The sequence below is a fragment of the Oncorhynchus gorbuscha genome, linkage group LG04, assembly GCF_021184085.1.
Source record: "Oncorhynchus gorbuscha isolate QuinsamMale2020 ecotype Even-year linkage group LG04, OgorEven_v1.0, whole genome shotgun sequence".
Lineage (NCBI taxonomy): Eukaryota > Metazoa > Chordata > Actinopteri > Salmoniformes > Salmonidae > Oncorhynchus > Oncorhynchus gorbuscha.
In genome coordinates this window covers 79367914-79380741 of record NC_060176.1, presented here as the reverse complement: position 1 = coordinate 79380741, position 12828 = coordinate 79367914, and the positions used below count along the sequence as shown (strand labels likewise).

Sequence of the window (12828 nt, the reverse complement as noted above, 5' to 3'; positions counted from 1 at the left end):
TCATAAACGGTGTGTGTGTGTGTGTGTGTGTGTGTGTGTGTGTGTGTGTGTGTGTGTGTGTGTGTGTGTGTGTGTGTGTGTGTGTGTGTGTGTGTGTGTGTGTGTGTGTGTGTGTGTGTGTGTGTGTAGTATTGGTGGAAACTATGAACTCTGCTCCCTCTCCTCTCTCTGTGGGCGAGTGTGTTTATATTCCACATGTCTGTACAATCACTTCAGAGTCTGGGGTTAGAAACCATGTGGAGTCTGGTCTGTTGTCACGATCATCGTATATTTTTAATGTAAGATGAATGAACACGAAGTACACTAAACATACCAACAACATGACCACTAACAACACTGAGTGCAAACATGCAACATCACATAGACAATCACCCACAGATTACCCAAGGAATATGGCTTCAAAAATATGGTTCCCAATCAGAGACAACGTTAAACAGCTGCCTCTAATTGAGAACCAATCTAGGCAACCATAGACATACAAAACACCTAGACTAGTGAACAACCCCGTAAACATACAAAAACCCTGGACAGGACAAAAACCCTAGACAGGACAAAAACCCTGGACAGGACAAAAACCCTGGACAGGACAAAAACCCTAGACAGGACAAAACCCTAGACAGGACAAAAACCCTAAACAGGATAAAAACCCTAGACAGGACAAAAACCGTGGACAGGACAAAAACCCTAGACAGGACAAAAACACAATAAACCACCCCTCGTCACACCCTGACCTAACCAACATAAAGAAAACAAAGATAACTAAGGTCAGGGCATGACATCTGTAGACCTCTCACTCTCCTCAACATTAAATAACTCTTACGGACAGATTGGTTTGGAGCCAGAGTCTCGTGTGGATCAGAAGACTGTGTTGGCTTCCACCAGTCTTCAGGTGTCAGATATGGTGACTTATTACACCAGCTTAGTTCACCGAACCACACGGAGCCATTTAAATGTCGTAAATCATTAAATCAATAAACGATCAACGAACCGTGACTACGTGGTGCACAAACACAAAACAATATCCCACAAACACAGGTGGGAAAAACAGTGATTTAAATATGATCCCCAATTAGAGACAACGATTACCAGCTGCCTCTAATTGGGAACCATACAAAACACCAACATAGAAAATATAAAAGTAGGAGACAAAAGTTTCAACATGAAACACTTTGAATAAGAACAGGAAGTAGAGTGTGGTAAATACAGTATGGTTCTCTGTTCAATAGTAGACCTCCTCAAACACTGGGTAAAAGTCTCACTCAGATCTTTAGAGTTCTCAGTCTCTGACTCCGCCCGCTGACCTCCTGACCCCCCACAACCCTCTCCATTCTAAAGGTCTGCAGTGCAAAGGTCAATAATCTACGTTGGATTGGAATTCTGTTTTACGTCTCATCAAGATCTTTACAGACCTCCCTCCCCTCCTTCTCTTGACACTGTAGACTGGACCAGACATTATTCTGTCCTGTTTTCCCCATGACCACCATGATCCATGGTCACCCCCCACGGTACAGTGGACAGTAGACCTGGTCTGGTTCATCATCATAGACGGTGATGGTGAATCATATCAGATTGTGGAGAAGCCAACTTGATGAGTTTCTCCTGACCCAGCCCAACAACCCTATCAGTGCCCTCTGACCTTTCCCCTCTCGTTCCAGTCCCTTCTGCAACACTGAGTGAGCTTCCCTGACTTCTTTCAAGTTCTGTCTTAGTCTCTCCATTTCTATATTCTTCTCTTTCATCTGTCTATTCCTCTCCTCCATCTGTCTGCTGAACTCCCTCTCCATCTCTCTATCCTTCTCCTTCATCTGTCTGCTGAACTCCCTCTCCATCTTTGTCTGTGAGATCATGATGTTCCTCTGTAACTCAGGCAGGACTATCTTCATTAGGTTTCTCTCTGCTTCAACTCTGGCTTCTCCTTCATAGTTCTCCATCACCTGTCTGTGTCTCTCCTCCATCTCCCTCCTCTCATTCTCTCTCTTCTCTCTAAATCTCTCCAGCTTTCTCTCCATCTCCTCCCTCCTATCAGACTCCCTCTTCAGCTCCCTCTCCAGCTCTCTTTTCTTCTCCTCATCCCTCTCTTCTTTCACCTGTCTCTCCAGTTCACTGGTTCTTTCACTGAGTGTTCTGATATCTCCCTCATGTTCCTGGATCACTCCCTCTATCTTTATCAGAGAGTCCTGCAACTCCTTCTCAAGCCTCTCTCTCAAGTCTCTCTCCTCCCTCTGTTTCGTCTCTCCTCTCTCTCTCTGGATGTTTCCCTCCATCTCTCTAACCTGGTCCTCTGCCTCCTGGTAGGTCTGACTGCTGTAGAATCTCTCTCTGTTTCCGGCCACCATCTCCTCTACCTGATCCAGCAGCTCTGATACCTGAGTGCCATGGGCCCTGTCCTTAATATTGAGGACGTGGTACCTGCTCCCACTTTTCTCTACAAGCTGCTGGAGGTCCTGACTTCCTGCTTGGAGAAACTCCTCAATGCTCTGCTCTTTCAGTCCATCATCATGGGTGAATAGAATCACAGTGTGTCCCCAACAACACTCCCCAAACATCTCCTCTATTCTCTCCAGCACCCCTCTCTCCTCCCCCTTAGAGGGCTCCACTGGTATGACCAGGAGGAAGGCGTGGGGTCCCGGGGCAGACAGACGGACACAGAGCCCCACATCCTGTCTCATCTCCTCCAGAGAGAGTCCAGGACAGAACCAGTCTGGAGTGTCCACCAGCACCAGCCGTCTCCCACACACGTCCCCCTCTCTCCTCTTACTCCTCTGGGTCACTGCAGAGGGGCTGGCCTGGGCCCCAAACTCCTCTCTGCCCAGGATGGTGTTTCCTGCTGCACTCCTCCCAGCCCCAGTCCTCCCCAGCAGCACCAGTCTCAGCTCAGACACACTGGGAGACACTGGGGAGTCTGGATTGCTGCTCCCTCCTCCCACTGCAACACAACACACAGCACTGATCAGCACTCTGACTCTCTGGAGGATGTACAACAGTGTCTAATATAATATAATCTACATCCATAACTCACTAGATGGAGGATGTACAACAGTGTCTAATATAATATAATCTACATCCATAACTCACTAGATGGAGGAGGTACAACAGTGTCTAATATAATATAATCTACATCCATAACTCACTAGATGGAGGATGTACAACAGTGTCTAATATAATATACATCCACAACTCACTAGATGGAGGATGTACAACAGTGTCTAATATAATATAATCTACATCCATAACTCACTAGATGGAGGAGGTACAACAGTGTCTAATATAATATAATCTACATCCATAACTCACTAGATGGAGGATGTACAACAGTGTCTAATATAATATAATTTACATCCATAACTCACTAGATGGAGGATGTACAACAGTGTCTAATATAATATAATCTACATCCATAACTCACTAGATGGAGGAGGTACAACAGTGCCTAATATAATATAATCTACATCCATAACTCACTAGATGGAGGATGTACAACAGTGTCTAATATAATATACATCCACAACTCACTAGATGGAGGATGTACAACAGTGTCTAATATAATATAATTTACATCCATAACTCACTAGATGGAGGAGGTACAACAGTGTCTAATATAATATAATTTACATCCACAACTCACTAGATGGAGGATGTACAACAGTGTCTAATATAATATAATATACATCCACAACTCACTAGATGGAGGAGGTACAACAGTGTCTAATATAATATAATCTACATCCATAACTCACTAGATGGAGGATGTACAACAGTGTCTAATATAATATAATTTACATCCATAACTCACTAGATGGAGGATGTACAACAGTGTCTAATATAATATAATTTACATCCATAACTCACTAGATGGAGGAGGTACAACAGTGTCTAATATAATATCATCTACATCCATAACTCACTAGATGGAGGAGGTACAACAGTGCCTAATATAATATCATCTACATCCATAACTCACTATGTGGAGGAATTAACTCCATGCTGTTTGTCCTCCTCAGTGGAAGTGTGGGGTCTGTATCTGAGGTCTCTCCTCTCACTGTAACACAACATAGAGAACTGGTCAACATACTGACTCATCAGAGACACATTTCAAACATAGTATAAACAAACTACAAATACATTACAAATACATTACACATCATAGTGAAATATAGATTATTGGAGAACATAGAGAATATCAAGATTGATGACAGTTTGAGACAATATTGATAACTCACTAAGTGAAGGATGGACCACTATAGACTAGAAACAGTAGGAGACAACAGGACAATATTGATAACTCACTAAGTGAAGGATGGACCACTATAGACTAGAAACAGTAGGAGACAACAGGACAATATTGATAACTCACTAAGTGAAGGATGGACCACTATAGACTAGAAACAGTAGGAGACAACAGGACAATATTGATAACTCACTAAGTAAAGGATGGACCACTATAGACTAGAAACAGTAGGAGACAACAGGACAATATTGATAACTCACTAAGTAAAGGATGGACCACTATAGACTAGAAACAGTAGGAGACAACAGGACAATATTGATAACTCACTAAGTGAAGGATGGACCACTATAGACTAGAAACAGTAGGAGACAACAGGACAATATTGATAACTCACTAAGTGAAGGATGGACCACTATAGACTAGAAACAGTAGGAGACAACAGGACAATATTGATAACTCACTAAGTAAAGGATGGACCACTATAGACTAGAAACAGTAGGAGACAACAGGACAATATTGATAACTCACTAAGTGAAGGATGGACCACTATAGACTAGAAACAGTAGGAGACAACAGGACAATATTGATAACTCACTAAGTAAAGGATGGACCACTATAGACTAGAAACAGTAGGAGACAACAGGACAATATTGATAACTCACTAAGTGAAGGATGGACCACTATAGACTAGAAACAGTAGGAGACAACAGGACAATATTGATAACTCACTAAGTGAAGGATGGACCTCTATAGACTAGAAACAGTAGGAGACAACAGGACAATATTGATAACTCACTAAGTGAAAGATGGACCACTATAGACTAGAAACAGTAGGAGACAACAGGACAATATTGATAACTCACTGGATGGAGGAAGGTCCTTGCTGTCTCTCCTCCTGACTGGGAGGATGGAACCTGTATCTGACGTCTCTCCATGTTCTAAAATAATAGAACAACCATTTAGAATGAGAACATTTACCTCAGTGACACAGGAAGGCACATAGACCTACTGAAGGGGAGTTCTGGGTTTCTACTGAAATGTTAAGTATCACATATCTCACTCACCAGTCATCTGGGCTGAGATCTCTCTTCTCAGTCTCTCTACCTCAGTCTTCACATCACATATCTGTTGAGCTGAAATAACAAAGGAGGACTAGGATCTGAATTCTGTGTTAAAGACTTCAGACAGAAATATGATGCAGAGGGAAAGTATGAAGTGATGGACAACAATATTCACAACTCAGTGGAGAGTCGACAATAACCTGAGAACTGAGGAAAGTACAGAAGACTAAATGCATTAATGGTGTGAATAATCTCACCCAGTTCAGCATTTTCATTGTTGACATCCTCCACCTGTTTGTCTCTTTCCTTTAGCTGGTTCTCTCTCTCCTCTAGTAGGTTGTCTTTCTCTTCTACTTCCTGTCTCCTCTCTTCTACTTCCTGTCTCCTCTCTTTTAGTTTGTTTTCTTTTCCCTCCAGTAGTTTGTCTCTCTCTTCCAGTCGTTTGTCTCTCTCTTCCAGTAGTTTGTCCTTCTCTCCCAGTCTGTGGTTCCTGTCCTCTAGTTGAAGGTCTCTCTCTTCCAGTAGTTTGTCTCTCTCTCCCAGTAGTCTGTCCTTCTCTCCCAGTCTGTGGTTCCTGTCCTCTAGTTGAAGGTCTTTTTCCTGCAGTAGTTTGTCTCTCTCTTCCAGTAGTTTGTCCTTCTCTCCCAGTCTGTGGTTCCTGTCCTCTAGTTGAAGGTCTTTTTCCTGCAGTAGTTTGTCTCTCTCTTCCAGTAGTCTGTCCTTCTCTCCCAGTCTGTGGTCTCTGTCCTCTAGTTGAAGGTCTTTTTCCCGCAGTAGTTTGTCTCTCTCTTCCAGTAGTCTGTCCTTCTCTCCCAGTCTGTGGTTCCTGTCCTCTAGTTGAAGGTCTTTTTCCTGCAGTAGGACTCTGAAGTTCTCTACTTTGCTGTTCTTGTCCTGCAGGTTCTTTCTCAGAGCCTCTAGTTGAATGTCTCTATCCTTTAGTTGCTTGTCTTTCTCTTCCAGTTGGTTTTCTTTCTCTTCTAATTGTTTGTCCCTCTGTTCCATTATCTGGTTCTTCTCCTCCAGGAGTCTCTCTTTCTCTCTCACTTCCTGGGTCATATCATCCAGGAGTCTCTCTTTCTCTCTCACTTCCTGGGTCATATCATCCAGTTGTGTGTCTTTCTCTCTCACTTCCTGGGTCATATCATCCAGTTGTGTGTCTTTCTCCTCTAGTTGTTTCATCATCTTCTGTCTTAATTTCTCTTTTAATTCTTTTTCCATCTTCAACTCTGAGAGTAATTAACATAATTAATTGGTTGTTTGAATAAGTAATGTATTAATTCATTCAAAAGTATGTCTATAAAGACATTATCATTTGATGGAGGTGGTTCAATTATTAGTAATTATTTCCTCCAGTCAACAGTTATCTGAGCTGAACCAATCATCAACTGGTCTATTGACTATTTGATACGTTACAAATGAATGAGTCTGAAAAACTGAATGACCTCACTCATGTTCCCTGATTCAATCCTCTCTCCTCCAGACTCTCTCATACTTACCAAGCTCACCAGCTGATGCCTCCCTCTTCAGCTTGTCCTCCTGGGTCTCACGTTGTAAATACTCTGATCCTGAGTCTATGGTGTAAAACAGAGAGGTGAGTTCTGTGTGGTAGACTACATCACTATTTACAGAACAAACAGGACCAATCAGATTTCTCCTGTCACTCAAGCCTCCCTCATGTAGGGACTGTGGCCACCAATGAGATCTGGTTAACTTCATAAATAATGTTGTTTTGTTATTGTTCTTTCTCTGATCAAATGATTATTGTCATTGTTTGTGATAACCAGCATTGGGCTCTATGTCAGATACAGGATATTGTGTCAGGAGGCAGGGTTCTATGGAATATACATTCAGTAGAATGTGAAGAACATATGACATCATAATACAACCTACCTTGAGAACATTTGGGGAGAGTATTGATAAATGTAAAGAAACTGATTTAATTTGTAGCCTTGAAGAAGACACACTGCTGTTCACAAGGCCTGTAGTTTTTATAGTATCAGATTAACACTCTGGTCTGTTCTTTGTCTTGTGTTATTGGTTGTCAATAAACAAAACAGACAAATAAGTAATTACTCACCCTCATCTGATCATCCATTATCCAAGATGGAGAGTCATGAATAATGATCATGTAAAACAGAATGCATTAGTTATTATTGTTCATTGAATTTCTGTCTCATTACATAATTTAATGAAATACCATACATCATATTGGAATGACTGTTCATCACATAAATTACTAATGTACATCTAGGGAAAGGGATGTAAGCAGTGCTACTATTGGAACAGTCTAAACATCACAGAATGATTCATACTGGGACATCAAACTGAATTCAAGCTGATTCCATGTTCATTTTGGGATGTGAAATGTTGACCTCTATTGCAGATATATAGTGGGAGGACTATGTGAAATATTGACCTCTATAGCAGATATATAGTGGGAGGACTATGTGAAATATTGACCTCTATAGCAGATATATAGTGTGAGGACTATGTGAAATATTGACCTCGTTGGCAGATATATAGTGTGAGGACTATGTGAAATATTGACCTCTATGGCAGATATATAGTGGGAGGACTATGTGAAATATTGACCTCTATGGCAGATATATAGTGGGAGGACTATGTGAAATATTGACCTCTATGACAGATATATAGTGGGAGGACAATGTGAAATATTGACCTCTATGGCAGATATATTGTGGGAGGACTATGTGAAATTGTCACGTTTTGACCTTTATTTCCTTTGTTTTGTCATTATTTAGTATGGTCAGGGCGTGAGTTGGGGTGGGCAGTCTATGTTTGTTTTTCTATGATTTGGGTATTTCTATGTTTCGGCCTAGTATGGTTCTCAATCAGAGGCAGGTGTCATTAGTTGTCTCTGATTGAGAATCATACTTAGGTAGCCTGGGTTTCACTGTGTGTTTGTGGGTGATTGTTCCTGTCTCTGTCTTTGCACCAGATAGGACTGTTTTGGGTTTTCACGGTTCTTGTTTTTGTTAGTTTGTTCATGTGAAGTGATTTATTAAAACATGAATCAAAACAACCACGCTGCGCTTTGATCTGCCTCTCCGTCAATGGAAGAAATCCCTTACAGAAATGTTGATCTCTACGGCAGATATATTGTGGGAGGACTACGTGAAATATTGACCTCAATGGCAGATATATAGTGGGAGAACTATGTGAAATATTGATCTCTATAGCAGATATATAGTGGGAGGACTATGTGAAATATTGACCTCTATAGCAGATATATAATGGGAGGACTATGTGTAATATTGACCTCTATAGCAGATATATAGTGGGAGGACTATGTGAAATATTGACCTCTATGGCAGATATATAGTGGGAGGACTATGTGAAATATTGACCTCTATAGCAGATATATAGTGGGAGTACTATGTGAAATATTGACCTCTATGACAGATATATTATGGGAGGACAATGTGAAATATTGACCTCTATGACAGATATATAGTGGGAGGACTATGTGAAATATTGACCTCTATGACAGATATATAGTGGGAGGACAATGTGAAATATTGACCTCTATGACAGATATATAGTGGGAGGACTATGTGAAATATTGACCTCTATGACAGATATATAGTGGGAGGACAATGTGAAATATTGACCTCTATGACAGATATATTATGGGAGGACTATGTGAAATATTGACCTCTATAGCAGATATATTGTGGGAGGACTATGTGAAATATTGACCTCTATAGCAGATATATTGTGGGAGGACTATGTGAAATATTGACCTCTATAGCAGATATATTGTGGGAGGACTATGTGAAATATTGACCTCTATGACAGATATATTGTGGGAGGACTATGTGAAATTGTCACGTTTTGACCTTTATTTCCTTTGTTTTGTCATTATTTAGTATGGTCAGGGCGTGAGTTGGGGTGGGCAGTCTATGTTTGTTTTTCTATGATTTGGGTATTTCTATGTTTTCGGCCTAGTATGGTTCTCAATCAGAGGCAGGTGTCATTAGTTGTCTCTGATTGAGAATCATACTTAGGTAGCCTGGGTTTCACTGTGTGTTTGTGGGTGATTGTTCCTGTCTCTGTCTTTGCACCAGATAGGACTGTTTTGGGTTTTCACGGTTCTTGTTTCTGTTAGTTTGTTCATGTGAAGTGATTTATTAAAACATGAATCAAAACAACCACGCTGCGCTTTGATCTGCCTCTCCGTCAATGGAAGAAATCCCTTACAGAAATGTTGATCTCTACGGCAGATATATTGTGGGAGGACTACGTGAAATATTGACCTCAATGGCAGATATATAGTGGGAGAAGTATGTGAAATATTGACCTCGTTGGCAGATATATAGTGGGAGGACTATGTGAAATATTGACCTCTATAGCAGATATATAGTGGGAGGACTATGTGAAATATTGACCTCTATAGCAGATATATAGTGGGAGAACTATGTGAAATATTGACCTCTATGGCAGATATATAGTGGGAGGACTATGTGAAATATTGACCTCTATGACAGATATATAGTGGGAGGACTATGTGAAATATTGACCTCGTTGGCAGATATATAGTGGGAGGACTATGTGAAATATTGACCTCTATGGCAGATATATAGTGGGAGGACTATGTGAAATATTGACCTCGTTGGCAGATATATAATGGGAGGACTATGTGAAATATTGACCTCGTTGGCAGATATATAGTGTGAGGACTATGTGAAATATTGACCTCTATGGCAGATATATAGTGGGAGGACTATGTGAAATATTGACCTCGTTGGCAGATATATAATGGGAGGACTATGTGAAATATTGACCTCGTTGGCAGATATATAGTGGGAGGACTATGTGAAATATTGACCTCTATAGCAGATATATAGTGGGAGGACTATGTGAAATATTGACCTCTATAGCAGATATATAGTGGGAGAACTATGTGAAATATTGACCTCTATGGCAGATATATAGTGGGAGGACTATGTGAAATATTGACCTCTATGACAGATATATAGTGGGAGGACTATGTGAAATATTGACCTCGTTGGCAGATATATAGTGGGAGGACTATGTGAAATATTGACCTCTATGGCAGATATATAGTGGGAGGACTATGTGAAATATTGACCTCGTTGGCAGATATATAATGGGAGGACTATGTGAAATATTGACCTCGTTGGCAGATATATAGTGTGAGGACTATGTGAAATATTGACCTCTATGGCAGATATATAGTGGGAGGACTATGTGAAATATTGACCTCGTTGGCAGATATATAATGGGAGGACTATGTGAAATATTGACCTCGTTGGCAGATATATAGTGTGAGGACTATGTGAAATATTGACCTCTATGGCAGATATATAATGGGAGGACTATGTGAAATATTGACCTCGTTGGCAGATATATAATGGGAGGACTATGTGAAATATTGACCTCGTTGGCAGATATATAGTGTGAGGACTATGTGAAATATTGACCTCTATGGCAGATATATAATGGGAGGACTATGTGAAATATTGACCTCGTTGGCAGATATATAATGGGAGGACTATGTGAAATATTGACCTCTATGGCAGATATATAATGGGAGGACTATGTGAAATATTGACCTCGTTGGCAGATATATAATGGGAGGACTATGTGAAATATTGACCTCGTTGGCAGATATATAGTGGGAGGACTATGTGAAATATTGACCTCTATAGCAGATATATAGTGGGAGGACTATGTGAAATATTGACCTCTATAGCAGATATATTGTGGGAGGACTATGTGAAATATTGACCTCTATGGCAGATATATAGTGGGAGGACTATGTGAAATATTGACCTCTATAGCAGATATATTGTGGGAGAACTATGTGAAATATTGACCTCTATAGCAGATATATAGTGGGAGGACTATGTGAAATATTGACCTCTATAGCAGATATATAGTGTGAGGACTATGTGAAATATTGACCTCTATAGCAGATATATAGTGTGAGGACTATGTGAAATATTGACCTCTATAGCAGATATATAGTGGGAGGACTATGTGAAATATTGACCTCTATGGCAGATATATAGTGGGAGGACTATGTGAAATATTGACCTCTATAGCAGATATATAGTGTGAGGACTATGTGAAATATTGACCTCTATGGCAGATATATAGTGGGAGGACTATGTGAAATATTGACCTCTATAGCAGATATATAGTGGGAGGACTATGTGAAATATTGACCTCTATAGCAGATATATAGTGGGAGAACTATGATATGAAAATTCTGGATAATTTGAAGAACATCTATACATCTTTATCCAACCTACCTTGAGAACATTTGGGGAGAGTATTGATAAATGTAAAGAAACTGATTTAATTTGTAGCCTTGAAGAAGACACACTGCTGTTCACAAGGCCTGTAGTTTTTATAGTATCAGATTAACACTCTGGTCTGTTCTTTGTCTTGTGTTATTGGTTGTTAATAAACAAAACAGACAAATAAGTAATTACTCACCAAATGCTGATCATCCATTATCCAAGATGGAGAGTCATGAATAATGATCATGTAAAACAGAATGCATTAGTTATTATTGTTCATTGAATTTCTGTCTCATTACATAATTTAATGAAATACCATACATCATATTGGAATGACTGTTCATCACATTCATTACTAATGTACATCTTGGGAAAGGGATGTAAGCAGTGCTACTATTGGAACAGTCTAAACATCACAGAATGATTCATACTGGGACATCAAACTGAATTCAAGCTGATTCTACTTTCATTTAAGAGTGTGAAATATTGACCTCTATGGCAGATATATAGTGGGAGGACTATGTGAAATATTGACCTCGTTGGCAGATATATAGTGGGAGGACTATGTGAAATATTGACCTCTATGGCAGATATATAGTGGGAGGACTATGTGAAATATTGACCTCGTTGGCAGATATATAGTGTGAGGACTATGTGAAATATTGACCTCGTTGGCAGATATATAGTGTGAGGACAATGTGAAATATTGACCTCTATGACAGATATATAGTGGGAGGACAATGTGAAATATTGACCTCTATGGCAGATATATTGTGGGAGGACTATGTGAAATTGTCACGTTTTGACCTTTATTTCCTTTGTTTTGTCATTATTTAGTATGGTCAGGGCGTGAGTTGGGGTGGGCAGTCTATGTTTGTTTTTCTATGATTTGGGTATTTCTATGTTTCGGCCTAGTATGGTTCTCAATCAGAGGCAGGTGTCATTAGTTGTCTCTGATTGAGAATCATACTTAGGTAGCCTGGGTTTCACTGTGTGTTTGTGGGTGATTGTTCCTGTCTCTGTCTTTGCACCAGATAGGACTGTTTTGGGTTTTCACGGTTCTTGTTTTTGTTAGTTTGTTCATGTGAAGTGATTTATTAAAACATGAATCAAAACAACCACGCTGCGCTTTGATCTGCCTCTCCGTCAATGGAAGAAATCCCTTACAGAAATGTTGATCTCTACGGCAGATATATTGTGGGAGGACTACGTGAAATATTGACCTCAATGGCAGATATATAGTGGG

The 12828-nt window shown here is 40.2% G+C and overlaps 1 protein-coding gene across 1 annotated transcript; it reads right to left on the bottom strand.

The window, feature by feature from the left end:
* Positions 1-693: 693 nt before the first annotated feature.
* Positions 694-6863, bottom strand: LOC124034701 (trichohyalin-like). Its single transcript, XM_046348178.1, has 6 exons — positions 6789-6863; positions 5547-6518; positions 5293-5361; positions 5092-5166; positions 3962-4039; positions 694-2926 (listed from the first exon to the last, which is right to left on the bottom strand). The coding sequence occupies exons 2-6, from the start codon at positions 6508-6510 to the stop codon at positions 1560-1562; spliced, it is 2553 nt and encodes an 850-aa protein (XP_046204134.1). The 5' UTR covers positions 6511-6518; positions 6789-6863; the 3' UTR covers positions 694-1559.
* Positions 6864-12828: the final 5965 nt, after the last annotated feature.